General features: G+C 41.8%; 1 protein-coding gene across 1 annotated transcript in view; it reads left to right on the top strand.

The window, feature by feature from the left end:
- Nucleotides 1-15,940, top strand: part of MAOB (monoamine oxidase B) — a 105,573-nt gene extending 89,633 nt beyond the window's left edge. Inside the window, exons 9-15 of the mRNA XM_082378193.1 lie at nucleotides 1,674-1,770; nucleotides 2,804-2,857; nucleotides 5,425-5,482; nucleotides 8,028-8,125; nucleotides 13,168-13,279; nucleotides 13,846-13,908; nucleotides 14,945-15,940. Coding sequence (XP_082234319.1) covers nucleotides 1,674-1,770; nucleotides 2,804-2,857; nucleotides 5,425-5,482; nucleotides 8,028-8,125; nucleotides 13,168-13,279; nucleotides 13,846-13,908; nucleotides 14,945-15,097 — 635 coding nt within the window. The 3' untranslated portion in view covers nucleotides 15,098-15,940. The remainder of the gene's footprint in view (nucleotides 1-1,673; nucleotides 1,771-2,803; nucleotides 2,858-5,424; nucleotides 5,483-8,027; nucleotides 8,126-13,167; nucleotides 13,280-13,845; nucleotides 13,909-14,944) is intronic.
- Nucleotides 15,941-16,378: the final 438 nt, after the last annotated feature.

Raw genomic sequence — 16,378 nt, 5'->3', positions numbered from 1 at the left:
CCTTTTTAAGAGTGAGGCTGAACCAAGCTAACTGGAAGTCCCATGTGCATGGGCAGAGCTCCTGAGCTTTCTACCTACAAATGATAGAACTGCTACTGATGCCACATGGTTTGTTCTGGCATGAACAGGACTCTTCCCTCTGCCCCCTTGTTCCTTCACTTCTGCCCAGTGCACATGCATGGTGCAGAGGCCAACTTTGTGCTGTGAAGGACGTGTCCAAGGAGCCCCTCCACCCAGAAAGCAGGGCCTCCACCCCAGCCAGCCTGGTGTCCTGCATGATCCCTCTGTCCGGTCCAGCAGAACCCCAAGTGACCCGTGTGCCCTTGCTCTTTTCTCTTATTACATCCTGTCCTCTTTCTTGTCTTCTTATAACAAGGTGATTCCTTAACTATTTCTGTTATATTCTTAAATCTTCTTAAATTCTTTGACAAACTTTAAGCATTTCTCCTCCCCCTATTTCAGTTTTTCTCAATGTTTTTCTTAGCCCCAGTACACCTGAGGGGCATGCAAGTCCCTCTCAATCCAGTGGCTGACTAGGACATTGATTCTCATGGATGCAAAGTGGGGAGAGTCGTGGGGAGAGAGAGAGAGAGAAGCAAGTGCAGGTCAAAAAGCCTACAGGTGTGTCTGCTCCCACACAGGTCGGGACAGTGCATACCCTCCAAGTTATTTCTCTGTTCTTTTTTCCAAATTTTGAAACCCACTCATTGGATTTTCTATACAACATTAGTTCCCAGGTCTTCCACCATAATTTTGTTCGAACAACCTCAATTTGCAAGTAAATGATGGGGCAGGAGGAGTGGTACACTGTAGTAGGATCTTATTATAACATTTCAGATTCTGCCCTGACATTTTCACCATTGCTCTGTTGTATTCTTTTGTTGAAATTACATATATTTTGTTCAGGAGGGGAACGAGAGAAGCACTTCTGTGCAGAATGAGCTGAAATTGTTTTCCAAGTTGTTCCGGAGGTCCTGTTTGCAATGAGGGTTTGGGACTCTGTGCGTTTTATTTTATTATTATTTTTTCGATATCCAGCAAAGATATCTTTTTTCTTTTTATTTATTTATTTTTATTGGAGTATAGTTGCTTTACAATGGTGTGTTAGTTTCTGCTGTACAACAAAGTGAATCAGCTACGTGTATACATACATCCCCTCCCTTTTAAGGAGGAGGGTGGAAAAGTGGAGGGACTCTGTGCATCTTAGTCATCTGTGTCCTCTCTGCCCTGTCTCTAGATAATCAAGAACTAGTTAGCATTGAATAAGTGGCTCCTCGTAAAAGGTGAATGTTCAGTCCCTTCTCTTTTACAGTAATAGACTAGCGTTTCTTTAACACATCTTTGGTTTTATCTGATTTCCTGTGAAAGAGGAAAGAGGGGCACACGTATTTACAGCAAGGAAGACAAGATTTCATTAAATGTTGGCCTGGATTAATTCATAATGTCACGTTGCTTCTTTGCAGAGAGGGGCTTACCGTTTGAGTTTTTCACCAAATGTTGGCTCCTTAGCCTTCCTTTTGACATCAGCTTGGTTTGACTTTGTATATTTAGGGTATAATATCTTATTTTCAGCCTTTGGGCTTCTCAAGTTGAAAAATGTGTGCTTCATTGTAACTGCTAAGGGTAGCTTGATAGGGTGATGAATGCCTTTTTCCATTTTGCTCTTCTCCAAGATTACTGTGGAAGCATGATTATCGAAGGAGAGGAAGCTCCAGTTGCCTACACGTTGGATGATACCAAACCTGATGGCAGCTATGCCGCCATAATAGGGTAAGGCATGCTTATGGTGGTGTGATGATCTCCCATGTTGACAACGTATTCCTATACTGTTAATAAATGTGCCCCAAACTTTGTTCAATAATTTTTTTCCCAGCGTCACTCTTCTCCAAATTCAGCAGTAGGAAAAATCTTATTCCTTTTTAAAAAATAATGTCTCCAAACAAATTAATATTTAGAAAGGAATTAGAATACCAATAACATTTGAAAATTTGTTATACTAGTTTTCTGCTTCATGTTTAACACTGGGGGTTGATATATTCTGGTAACCTATCTTTTGTGAAAACATGATAGGAAGATTTGACTTAGGGTGTTTCACTAAGAGGGCTTCTTGTGGAGGCTGTGTAGGCATCCATGGTATTTACATGGGATGCTGAGATTTTCCAGGTGCCACTAGAGAGGAGCCAAGACCAGCCCAGTTCTCAGCTTGGCAGGGAAGAGCAGCACAGATGGGGGTGTCATGGGTGGTGGTTACCTGGAGCAGCCAAAATTGAGATGGGTCTTAGGATCTGTATGAGTTTATTTCAGAGAGCCAAGGGTCAAAACAGGGAGATCAAAGCTAGTCGGTAAGTTGAAGGCAATCGTAGGGCTAGAAATGGAGGCTGATTCTAAAAGGCTGGGCACTAGGGAGATACCATCTTGAAGACAGAACCAAAGAGAAAGGGCTGGATGAAAATGGAAAGTCTCAGACACATCTTAGATAGACCTTTGAGACCCAGGGCATATTCCTATTGAACATCAGCCTTGCAGGGGGAGATGGGTCAGTCATGGTATTATCCCAGGCAAAAATTATGGCCAGTCATCTGTTTTGAGTCTCTTGAATCCCTAAAACTAGAAGGTGCCTTTTAGTGTCAGGAATGTAACTGGGAAATAGTTAAAACATGGAACATAAAACTATATAGTGTATGATTTGTTTCTTCTGGTTCACTTTTAACCTGTACACTAGGCACATGTGTAGCTATAGAAATGAGGCCAGGATGAAAGCAGCCATTGATTTCCCTTCCTTTTTCTTGTTTGTATGTTTTAGATTTATTCTTGCCCACAAAGCCAGAAAACTGACCCGTCTTACCAAAGAGGAAAGGTAGGGGAAAAAAAGTACCTCTTCTTTCTTCCCTCCCTCTCTCTCTCCCTCCCTCACTCCTCCCTTATTTCCTCTGCCCCTCTCTCCCTTCATGCCCCCCTCTGTACTCCATCTCCCTTTCTTTCCTCCTTCTTTTCTTCTTTCTACCCACTTTCAACTTTGCTTAACTTTTAAACTTAAAGACTGCTTAATACTATGTGTATTCCCAACACAACATGTCTGTTATGTTCATTATGAGGGTCTTGTATAAAGGCACAATGCTGATAACTGAAGAACCAAGCATTCGAAATAATATTTATTGAGTTTATTGTACATAAGATACCATGCAAGGAGCTATGGAGGATACAAAAATGGATATAGCCCAGGAGCTGAAATTGTACTTGGGGAGGAGATAACCAGGTAGACAAATGACCGCATTGCAGGGCAGTCTGCAGTATATCCTGCATGAATGATGCATAACTATTACAGATTATAGGTGCAGAAGGACTAGTTTCTCTGGAGGTGGCAATTTCTTTCAGCGATTAGTATTCACCACTACCAATTATTTATTCCCACACCACCACTGATAACATATTTACCAACTAAGAGCCCCTGAATTACGTTATGGCACCTTCCTAACCCTCACAACCCTGCACCCTCCCCCCCACTGTTAGCATGCTGCTTTATGACTATCGCCATCACTGTGCTTGGCCAGGGCTATGGAAGTCTGACTGACCCACTCACTAAAAAAATGTCCCCACTAGAATATTAACATCCACGAAGGTAGGAAGTTTTGTCTGGTGGGTTCACTGCTGGATCTCCAGTGCCTAGAACAGTGCCTGGGACGGATCTTTTCCCAATTTGTCTTTTGATCATATTTATGGCTTATCCATTTTATGCTATAATAAAAGTTTAACTTTTTATAAAGTTAGGTTGATCAGTTTTTAAAATCATTGCTTCCAAATGGTCTATCATGCATAGAAAAGACTTTCCCATTCCAAGGTTAGGTTTTAAATTACCCATTTTCCATTACTTTTCTGGTTTCATCTATTATGTGTAAATCTTTGATCCTTCTGAAATATATTTTGTCTAAGAAGTCACATAGGAGTCCAACTTTGTTTCTTTCATGGGTAGCCATTTGTCCCAGTGCCATTTTATTGAATAATCTTTTTGTCATGGGTTTAGAATACCCACCTTTATGATTCTAAATTCCCTTATGTATTTGATTCTATTCCTGAATTTAACTTTCTTTACTCTGTCTGACTGTTCCTCTGCCTGTGCCAAACTAGTCCATTTATGTAAAAACAAATTAGAAAGAAACAAAGAAGGAAAAAAATGAGAGAGAGAGAGAGAGAGAGAGAGAGAGAGAGAGATGGTGGAGGGGGAGAAAGAAGGAAGGAGGGTTGGAAGAGAGGGAAGAAGGGCGGGGAAATTAGGCATTTTCATATACTTTTGTTTGTAGAAAGAGCTCCTGGGTTTAAAATAATAATAGGGATTTCCCTGGTGGTGCAGTGGTTAAGAATCCGCCTGCCAAAGCAGGGGGCACGGGTTTGAGCCCTGGTCCGGGAAGATCCCACATGCCGCGGAGCAACTAAGCCCGTGAGCCACAACTACTGAAGCCCGCGCGCCGCAACTACTGAAGCACGCGTGCCGCAACTACTGAAGCCCGTGCGCCTAGAGCTCGTGCTCCACAACAAGAGAAGCCACCGCAATGAGAAGCCTGCGCACAGCAACAAAGACCCAATGCAGCCAAAAGTAAATAAATAATTTAAAAAAAATACACTTTAAAAAAAATAAAAAATAAAAAAATAATAATAATAATACTTTTGAAATCATTGGCCTAACTCTAAATCACCTGTAAGATCCCCTTTAACAATACTATTCTATAAAAATCAGAATGGAAATAAGTCTAATCTCATACCTTAACTGACTAATTATAACTTTTGGCTTACATCCAATTCCCCCATAAGACTAAATTTCTTAAGAGCTACCATTTATTGAGCATTTATTACGTATGTACCAGTTATTGAGCTGGGAACTTTATATGCTCTATATCAGTGGTTCTCAAACATAATCACCTGGAAGGTTTGTGAAAACAGAGTTGCCACCACTGCTATTTCTGAGTTAGAAGGTCTGGGATGAGGTCTGAGAATTTGCATTTCTAACAAGTTCCCGGGTGATGCAGCCGCTGTTGCTGGTCCTGAGACCACATTGTTTTACCATCATTAGTGAAAAAAATCAGGTGAGTTTGTTGATAAAACTAAAGGTCAGAGAGTTTAAGTAACCTGCTCAAGACCTCATAGCATGGAAGAGGCAGAAGCAGAATTCGAAGCTTTTCCTGCTCCACTTTGCCCATTTCCTCTTAGTGGGATGGGGAGAGAAAGGAAGGTGAGCAAGAATCAAGTCTCAGTCCTCCCAGATTTAAGATATTGGAACTAGAACAAGGTGCCTTGTTTTGAAAAATTGAAATGAAATGTCAAGTGGAAGCAATAGCTCAGAATCTTTTTGAATGATGGGAATCATAGGTACATCTTTGACTTTTTCTTCCTTCTTCATTTTCACTTATTTTTCCCCCTCTCTTCCCATAGGTTGAAGAAACTTTGTGACCTCTATGCAAAAGTTCTGGGCTCACAAGAAGCTTTGCACGTAAGGCTTCCCAACCCTTCCCTAAGGGAGAGAGATCTTGCTTTGTTGTCAGGGGGCTAGCAGGGATGGGCTTGTGCAAGTAGGGCTCTAGAGCTCATGTTTTCCCTGATCTATCCTCAGAGGAGTCTGCACCAGAGTTGGTAAACTTATGAGTTGTCCCAGAGAGTATGGGCCCTGGCTGTGCTAGTGGCAGCTTAGGGACCCTGCAACACTGATGTGTTTTAGGTGGTGCTACCCTTGTCCCTGAGTTCAGAGCTCTTCCTGTAGCAGGGAAGACATGCTGATTGGCTCAAGGTGAGCCCTGTCAGCTGAGTTTCCTAGACATCTTGGCAGGTAGCCTGAGGAAGCTGTGATCTTCAAATTCAAAGTAGTTCCCTTCCCCACTGGGTGGTTAAAGGTGGGATGGGATGGGTAGGGAGGCAATGCGGTAGGGGCATTTGGTGAGAGTCAAAGGGCCCAAAGTGCCCATAACCAGTAGCCATAACGACCTCCTTCATCAATATTTAAAACAATGAACCGACATTCTCATTCCATTCACCAGACTGCTGGGTTTTAATGTTTTGACACGGATTACATCACCTTTTGAAAGCTATTATTAAATCCAGTTATCCGTGCAGCACTTGAAGACAATGGAAAAGGATGTCCAAATGAGCAGTTAAAGCATGAGAAAGATCTAATAAAGGGGCTAAGAATGTTTAACTTGTTAAGCCTCTTAAATCCAAATCTCTGCAGTGCACGCCATGACCTAGTTGAACAGCTACATGGCTTCATCTTATCCCCCAAACACTTACTTTGCTCAGCTTTGCAGTGGCTTGCTTCCTCCTAGTCAAGTTGTTGTGGCTTTTGAATTTGTCATTTTTGTTCATCCTTTTAAAGCAAGAGTTACTTGTTACAGGTGAAACACATGCTCTTGAAGGTTTGGGGGATTCCTCCTCAGTAAATGAACAAGAATGATGAATTGATTGGTTTGGAGAGAAACATAATAATAATGAAGAATGTGTTTTGTTTCATTTTTTGCTTTCATATACCATTTAACAAGTTTAAATATAAGCATAGCCTCTGGGCACAAGTGTAATATGAGTGAGGTAGCAAGACCCAAAGTATATACACATTAAAAATTAATCCTACCACAGCTGCTAAAGTTGACTGGTCTTTCTGTTTAAATATTCGGTTCAAGATATTTCTCCCTGGTAGATACTCAAGCTTTTTTGAAGTTATGTTCTGAGACACCCTCAGGCTGAGGCAGTGCAGAACTGAGGATTCTCCAACAACCTGTGAGATGGTTGTCCAGGCAACCCCAGTGGGAGGGGAAAGCAGTTGTGCTCAAGTTCCCAAAAAGTTGATCATTTTTAATATGGGAAAGTCTCTTTTCCTAAGAAGAATGTGGGTGATTAATTGCTGGTGATAAAAATGAGTTGGTCCTGGGAATTCCTGGCCGTCCAGTGGTTAGGACTCCGAGCTCTCACTGCTGAGGGACCGGGTTCAATCCCTGGTAGGGGAACTAAGATCCCACAAGCCACAAGTCGCGGCCAAAAAAAGAAAAATAAAAAAACGAGTTGGTCCTGCTGTTGTTTGCTCTTGGCATAGAGATGGGCACTTGCTTTGGTGTCTGTCCTGGGAGCAAGGAAAGGTGAAAGATGAAATCTGATCGGCTGGCTGGAGACAGCCAGAGAAGGATGCCCGCGAGATGGTTGTTACCCTCAGATGCAGAGAGGGAAGAGGGCCGGGCCTGAGGCATCAGAGCAACTTACACCCCTCAGACAGGGCCTCGTGCTTTGTAGATAGGATTCGTTACAAATGACTATCCGAAGTCCCATGTGTGACTGCAAATTTTTAAAACAAAACATCTTTTCCAAATCTATCTTTATGCTCACATTTTTCTCTTAAGACTTGCCATGTTGATTTATCTTTTCAAAATAATACCTAATGATAACACTTATGTTTAGCTATTGTAATAAAGAGCTTGAACTTTGCAAAATCTCAGCTAATGTTTTGCCTGTTCATGGCAAAAACATATTTTTCAGACCGATAGTTGCCTGCATCGCCATCAACAGAAGTGCCTACGTCCCATGAAAACATTAATTCGTCTGTTCTAGCTTCTCTTAACAAAGTTGACTTGCATGAAGAACATGAATCTGGTCATTCTTTTTCCTTAACAGGCATGCTTTTCTACTTTCTTCATCCTCCTTACTCCAGTAAGCATAAATCGCTTTTTAAACTTGTCTTGAAACCATTAGGCACTAAAAACGTCTTAATACGTAAGGCCAATTTAAACATAGAGCTAGACAATTGCAGCTTATGAACAGTACCTGGGACATGAATGAACCAAGTGAGAAAACTTTCTAAGTCAGAATTTCTTAGAAGTCTATTACCAAGGACATTTACCTGCCCAAAGTCCTATCTCTAAAAACATCGGCATAATAAGGCTCTATTTCAGACAATTACTGATTCTCCAATATGAAGTCTACTGGACTGTGTTTGATTGATTCGAGACTAGATTGCTTCCTTTGAGTCTCCTTTGAGTTTTTGTCACTCTGCCTTGCAGCCGGTGCACTATGAAGAGAAGAACTGGTGCGAGGAGCAGTACTCCGGGGGCTGCTACACGACCTACTTCCCCCCTGGGATCATGACTCAATATGGAAGGTAGAGTAAAAGTGGGCTCAGTTCTAACTGAAATTCCCTGAATCTGAGTCCATAACTCTAAGAAGGTTCGTGTAGCTCTTCTCCCCTGTTCCTTGTAAATGCTGAAAAAAAAATCCCCAAATCCCCAATTTCCTTTGGATCTTGTGAATCTCACTAATGAAGTCATTATAATTCTGCATCGTGGTGGTGCCCTTGACTCTTAATTCCTCTGAAGGAGCAATCCCAATCAATAGAACCAAAGAAGGTGGCAGCATAAGAACAGGAATTTAGATAGAGGGTTCACTTATATTGTCAGAAGAAGTGTCTTTATAGTGAGTTTAGGGCTCGGTGGAACTTCCTCAGTGGGCACTGTATAAGTGCCAACATGGGTACAGCATTATAAAAGCAAATCGTGTTCTAGACTGGGGGTAAAGGGACTTGGGTTCCACCCCCTGATTCTACCAATAACCAACTTTTTCATCCTGGACAGGTCACTTCTCCTCTCTGGACCTCACTTTCCTTAGCAGGTGTATGAGAAAGCACAAGATGGCATACAGTAGACAAGAATCAGTATGTTAATAAGAGCATAAGTTATTTTTAACATCTTCATTGAGATATAATTCACATACCATACAATTCACCCATTCGAAGTGCATAATTCAATGGTTTCTAGCATTTACAGTGTTGTGCAGCCAAGTATGACTCATTGGTGTTTAGTTTATTGTATTTGATGACAACAACAAGGTATGAATTAATAATGTAGTAGTAATTATTATGACCATGAAAGTAATACTAAACGAAGCAATCATTTAATGCCAAGAGCTCAATCTAAACAAAATAGGAAATGTAGAGTAATGAGTAAGGCTGAGTATGCAACAAAAAAAGGGTGTTAGTAAATGTAAATGGCTAATCAATCTGTTTGTGAAAACCAGTCAAAGAAGGATTAAAACCTGCTTGTGAGAGGATACATAATGGCTTTGGTGATCACTTTCCTCATCTTCCTGAAGATGGCAAAATACCATCTATGAGATCATTCAGAGGGTGCCACCTGATTAGCTACTGGTCATTAAGTTAATTTTTGGATATGCTGATTGTAGAATATGTCAATAGTAATTGTTTCAGTCAGCACTTATTGGCCAAGTGCCAACTATTTGCCAAGCACTCTGCTGAAAACTTCAATATATAGGCAGACCTTGAAGATATTTTGAGTTCGGTTCCAGACTACTGCAATAAAGCGAGTCACACAAAATTATTTTCTTTTTGGTTGCCCAGTGCGTATAAAAGTTATGTTTACATTATACTGTAGTCTATTGAGTGTGCAAGAGCATTATGTCTAAAAAAATGTACATATCTTAATTTAAAAATACTTTGTTGCTAAGAAATGCTAAGCATCATCTGACAAGGCAGGGTTGCCACAAACCTTCAATTCGTGAAAAAAAAATGCAATATTTGCGAAGCGCAATAAAGCAAAGCACAACAAAACAAAGTTTGCCTGTACCAAGATAAGCCCTCCCTGCTGTAAAGGAGCTGACGGTGTTAGGAGGTAGGGTAGGGATGGGGAGAGGAGAGAATATCAAACATTGACTCAAACATACTATGGTAAGTACTCTAAGAATAGAGGGGCATGAAAATGCTATGGGGACCCAGGGAGGGATGGGCTAGTCTTACCTAGAGAAAGCTGAGAAGGCTTCATAATACACATACCACCTGAGAATTGTAGAAGGCAGAGAAAGGCTACTGGGGAATGTATTCTAGGCAGACAGAACCATATATGAGCAAACGCTTCCTACAGGCATCTAACAAGTTCTTGGAATGTCTGGGGAAAAGTTACACGGCTGGGCCCTATGGGTGATTTTGAGGATAGAATAGAGAGTAAGAAAGGCAGATAGGATCCTTTGCTTCATAAAACACATTTAGGAATACAAAACTTAACCTCTCAACAGAGAAAGACCATCAGTTTTGTGATGTGATTAGATTTCTGACCACGGGGTAGCTAGTTTCATGCTCAATCCCATAAGGAGTGTCAGGAAAATGCCTTTGGAGCCATGGGGTCAGTGGGGGGTGGGGCGGGGGGGGAAGGGCACTCACCTGCACTAGCCTGACTCTGACCACATGAAAGAAGCAAGATAAACCCCATCATATCAGGCATTTGTGGTGACATGGCAGCACCCTCCTTCATCTTTATTCCTTCTCAGGGCCATGTTTCAGGCTTCATGTGACTAGCTTCAATTTGTAGGGTAGAAACTGAGGCAGAGCATATCTTAGTGACGTACCTCTGAATCCAAGCAAGGACAACTGGCCCGCAGGGATTCCCTTGACCTTTCAGGTCCATGACGTTTGGGATACTGCAAGGAATTTTATCTTCATGGCCTAGAAAGTACACAGTAAATGTTCTGCTTCCAAATGGAAGACAGAGGACAGTATTGACAGTACAACTCTAGTAAAAAAATAAACTCACATTTCTTAAGGTTTTTTACTTTAAGAAATGTGTGTTTATTTCTTAGACAAATATTGGGTTGGATTTTTCTGTAAGATGTTATGAAAACCCGAATGAACTTTTTGGTCAACCCAATACTTTAGTGATTAAGTGGTAAAACACATAAGGAAATATTTTACTCCACCCAGCCACAAGAAGTATACATGGAAATATCCTATAGTGTCTATTCCCTCACCTGCACGAGAAATGGCAGGGATTTTTCTTCCCCAGTTTTGGGGCTTTCTTTTTCCCCAAAGGAAGAAGATTTCCACATGACAAGTGGAGGGAAGATATCTTTGCCTGTTTGAAATAAATTCTTGGTTTTTACATTTTTACATTCCAGTAGTCAGCATGATTAATTCTCTAAGCCTTTATTCTCTCTTCTAATATTTAATTCTAGGATTTGGCCAGGCCTCCCAGAGGTTTCCAATTTGGGTTCCGTCTGTTTGAAAACAGTGATCCACGTGGTGGAAGCAGCACTGCTTAATGAACATGGAAAAAGCAAAATTACCTTCTCTTGCCGAGAACCCTTCCTGAATACGCTTGGGCTGTCCAGCCCATGCTGGCTATGAATAATTCCAGATTATGCTATGTATTATTATCGGCATTCTAGTATTCTACAGTATCTTCTAGTCTCCTCCCCTTTTTTTGCTTGATGGCAACAATAAGGGTAGGTGAAGGAAAACCCACCAATTCAAGCCAGCTTATTTGGTTTTCTGTAAAAGGCCCAGTGGTATACAGTGTTGACTAAGACAGAGCCTGGATGTTAGCTCTGGACATCCACATCCATTATCTGGAATATAATGGAAACCTGGAATAGGATGAATAATGACATGTTGATGGCGCTTCCCTTATGGTATTTTTGTCAGGGTAACAACAAACGGCCCCTCGTAGAAACTAAGTGCTGTGACACTCTGTCCTTTTGTGTAGCATATGGGCACTCTTTGTTAACTAGTGATGATGATGATACACTAGGAAAAATATATAGCATAAAGACAGAGACTTTGACATCTGGTCGACCTAGTTCAAATCCTAGCTCTGCAATTTTCTAGCAAGTGGGTCTTGGCAAGTCAGTACACATTTCTCTAAGCCTCAGTTTCCTCATGTGTAAAATGGGATAATGGATAATTGTAGCTATGCCATGGAGTTCTTTAAAAAGATTTAAAAAATAATTCAATAGAGGGAGGATGTATAACCAAGTGGTTAAGACTGTGGGCTCTGGAGTCAGATGACCTGGATTCAAATACCGGCTCTGCTACTTACTAGCTATGACCTAGAGTAAATTACTTTGTCTTTGTTGCTGGTTAGATTCCCCAGCAAAGCAGACTCTGAAGCAAAGATGAGCATATAGGATATGTACTAGGGAGAGCCTAGGCATCAACATCTGTGGAAGGGAGAGGAAGGAAGCAGGAGTGGGCAGACAGAGAAGTTGGGTTTCTCCCAGTGAAGTTCCAGTGAAGACCTCAGCTGACCCTTCAGGGAGCTCTAGGACTAAGATGGCCCTTCAGAAATGTCCCAAGTTGGGGCGAGGGGTCAGGTTTTTATAGCCCTGTGATGATCAGTCACTGGATGCAATTGCTGCTGGAAGGAGGCATGACCTTGAACCAGGCAATTTTCTTTAGTGGAGGCAATTGCCAAAGAGGGCTGACATCAGAAGGCCATCTTCCTGCAGCACTTCCAGCACCTGGGAATAAGTCCTTCATGTTTTTTTGTTTTTACTGTATGATTCCATTTATATAAAATACTCGAAAATGCACACTAATCTATAGAGACAGAAAGCAGATCAGTGGTTGACTGGGGAGGGGGGCCTGGAATGGGCCAAGAGCAGGGAGGAACAGCAAGGTCCTTCATTTTTGAAGGGAGGTCTAGGCAGGGCACCACAGTGTCCACCACAGCCTCTGTACCTCCATATTCTCACCTGCAAAATGGGGGTTATAATCGTACTGACCTCATATGGTTGTGGTAAAGATTACTGCACTTAGAAGAGTGTTTGGCGCCCCCCCCCCCAAATGTTAACTGTTATAATTTAATGCAGTGAAACTCTTCACACTGGTAGAGCTAAATGCTCAAGGAATGGTGGTTTTGGAGTCATAGTCATACTCACAGATTTGTTAAATGTTACTAATAGAAAAGGTTTTAAAAATTATTGGATCATGCCCCTTAGGAGATGGGGAAGCCAGAGCTCAGTGAGAGGAAGTGATTTGCCAAGTTCATTGGTGGAACGACCAGGTGGGAAACTGGGGGCACGTGTCCCCTCGCTCAAAGTTGGTGAACCAGCTATCCATGACCGGGCATATACAGTCCCTCACTTTACATATGTGAAGCAAATACTTATTTTACCTCCATTGATGTCAGTCCCTTTACCTGTAAGCTCTTGGTGCAGGAGTGAACTTTGGCTTTTATTCCATTTTGTCTGTGACAAAGATCGTGTAAGAACTGGAGGAACTCATGAACATTATTCCAAAATTGCCAATGGACTTCCTGACATTTAGAGTCTGAGGAAACGGACCAGCCTTGGTCTTTGTGGGAAGGCTCTCCTCTGGCTCTCTGAGACTGACCACTTTTATCTCTTTGCTTTGCTTTCAAGGGTTCTACGCCAGCCCGTGGGCAGGATTTACTTCGCAGGCACGGAGACTGCTACACACTGGAGTGGTTACATGGAGGGGGCTGTGGAGGCCGGGGAGAGAGCAGCCCGAGAGGTAAGGCCTGGGGTCACGGGCTGTGGGGAAGGAAGCAACTCATGGGCCTGACAAACAGGTTAAATATGTCTGAGATCCTGGGAGCCAATTCCCCATGAACCCCCCATCTGAAGGACAATGAAACACCTTTTTAACAGTAGTCTCAGGTGAAATGAATACCTTAACCCAAAAGTAACAATGAGTCCAAGGTAAAAAGAGTCCATGGGGCAAAAGATCACCATGGCTATACTTGAGAGATAACCTAGGTCTAATATTATAGAACCAAACATGTTTACACTAGGATTCAGAATTCATTTATATATTTTCCGACAGTTTCTCTGATCTCATCCCTATTAAGGCGTGTTCACGGCTATTAAAATTTATGGTGAGTCTAATGGTTGGACCTTCTTATGCTACAGATGGAAGACCTTTTGGATCTTTTCAAAGGTTCAGTGGACTACACTGGCTTTTGCCCTCGTGTTTTTAATGGATATCCCAAAAGACATTGTTAGTCCTTTATTTAAAGAGCAGATTAGGAGAAAGATGGTGTCATTTTTGTTATTCACCAAGATGCACTTTCTTTTCAGATCCTGCATGCCATGGGAAAGATCCCAGAGGATGAAATCTGGCAGCCCGAACCAGAGTCTGTGGTAGGTTATATTTTATATCATGAATTTCAATCTCTTTCCTCTAAAAATAATTACTTGCGAATAGAACACACTTGTATATATTCACAGACCTTCCCCTAAGTGATTCAACCCATGAATGTTTAAAGAGATGCCACGGGTTAGGGCAGAGGTGAGGGATTTAGAAGAACTTTGATAAATTTGCAGCTGCCACATGCCTTGCAGATTATTAGGAAAAAATTAATTATTTTTTGGTCGGATGAGATATTACTCAGAGAGTTCTAGACTTATTAAGAACTCAATAAATGTCTGTTGAATAAATCTCTAACCTGGTGATCGGGGGGAGGAAATGAAAGGAAGATATGTCAGTATCCCCTGTCTGGGGACAAAGGAGTGGAATGAAATGGAACAGATTTAGGTTAAAAATGCATTTTCAATATACTTATCATTTTGTAATAAAACCCCAGGAAATTTTCCTGCCTGGAAGGAAGTACACACATCATAGAGGACAAGGGTCCAAAAGGTCAAAGTTATTCGTCTGTCAAGTGTAAGGTTAAAAACAGTAGCCTGGCCACTCCAAAGTCATTCGCTTAGTGCTTCTGTCAGAGATGGGATTGAGGACTGAGTGGACCACAGATGCATCCACTCAGCAAATATTTATTGTGCACCTGCTTTGCATCAGCCACTGGGATAATGGTACAGCAGCGCTTTCAGAGCTCAGCATGTGGTGGGGAGAACAGAAGATAACAAAAAAGCCCACGTGCCATGAAGATGACACGCTGAGAATGTAAAAAGAGGGAGTCATCTTAGTTTGGGGACACTGGAAAGGCTCCCGAAGGAAGTGAGGTATAAACTGAGACTTGAAGTTAGTGGTCAGAATTAGTTAAGTAAAGGGCCCGGTGGGGAACGGGGAATGAATGTTCTGAGCAAAGGGAATGTGGTGTTTCATGGCCTAGAGGTTGGCAAGTGTGAGTCACGTTCAGAGAACTGAAAGAAATACAGACTTTCTGGAGCGAAGTGCATAAACCCTGTGCTGACACCAAATATCCTCTGAACCCAGGATGTCCCTGCGAAGCCCATTACCACCACCTTCTTGGAGAGACATTTGCCCTCCGTGCCCGGCCTGCTGAGGCTGATTGGATTGACCACCATCTTGTCAGCAACTGCTCTTGGCTACCTGGCCCACAAAAGGGGGCTACTTGTGCGGGTCTAAAGAGAGGGCATCTGTAAGCACACCCTCTTCTGCTTCTATTTGGTGTGTGGGTTTGGGGAAGGAGTTGTAACAAAGTTCCATGAAGACACAAAGAATGTAGAGTGAAGTGGGGAGCATGACGATAAGTCAGACTTCCGACCACAGGAAAACAATATCTCTTTCTCCATTTTGATCCCTGTGTATTGTCTAGTACCTAGCTTAGCACTCTGTCTCACCCATTTCCAAGTTCACTGGTCTCAGAATCTTTACAGTAGTTAAACAGGCTTGTTAAAGGTCCTTGCTATCCTACAGTATACATTGCCCAGGCACAAAAAACTAGCTTTTTCCTACCTCTGTGGTTTTGTGCTTCTCCTTCCTCTTACCTGTAAGGTCCACATCTTCCAAGATCTCTGCATTTGTCCTTAGAATGCTGTATTGTTACAGCTGGAAGAACTTAGACACCACCTTGTCCTTACTTGCTATTTTAGAGTTGAGCAAACTGAAGCCAAGAGAGGTGGGACTTCATTGCCCAAGGTCCACAATAAGCCACTGATATTTTGTTGACTAGAACACAGGTCCATTGCTTTATCCCATTTCCCAGGATGAATTTCCCAATCACCCTCTCTACTCCCTGCCATGGTCGCTGATTGTGTCCCCTTGTGTGGGTTTACTCTGTACTAAGTTGTTTTGTGCTGCTCAGTATATTTCCTTAAGTCTTACTGTCTTGGGCCGTGTGTCTTCAGCTCATTTTAATTTTTTTGAGGGTAGAAGTCTTGTCTTTTCTTCCTCTTGTATCCTCCCTTGTATCTGGATATGAAGGTTAGTACACATTTGGGTAATTAAAAATAAAGTTGATTGACCAGATGTCTGTTGCCTTTTCTTTTTGGGTAATGACTTTCAAGGGTTTTGACAAATCAAATCAAGATCCAGTATTAGGTATATAATTGTGGCTTAAAAGCATTGAGTCAAAATTTCCTTGAAGCTCAGATGATGCATGCATTTGGATTGTGTGATCCATCATGGGTGGTGTCTATGTGAGCACTTGGTAAATGGTTTATAATGATATCATAAGGCTGCTAAAAGACACAGCTCCTTGCTTTCACCCCCTCCGCCCCCGAAAAAAGGCTGTCAAAATAATTGACATGTTAATAAGTAAGATGCTTTAACTATGAAGACAATTATAATATTTCAGTTGACCTTTCATATTCCTTATCAGTGCAAAGCTTTTTACTAGGTACACTCATTAATTTAAAACCATAGTTCCACAGTCCATTAAATCCTATTTGAACTACTTTTTAAATG

The sequence above is a fragment of the Balaenoptera borealis genome (assembly GCF_965194805.1).
Source record: "Balaenoptera borealis genome assembly, chromosome: X".
In the NCBI taxonomy this organism is placed as follows: Eukaryota; Metazoa; Chordata; class Mammalia; order Artiodactyla; family Balaenopteridae; genus Balaenoptera; species Balaenoptera borealis.
The sequence above is the reverse complement of the archived record's forward strand: the minus strand, read 5'-3'. Positions and strand labels throughout refer to the sequence as shown.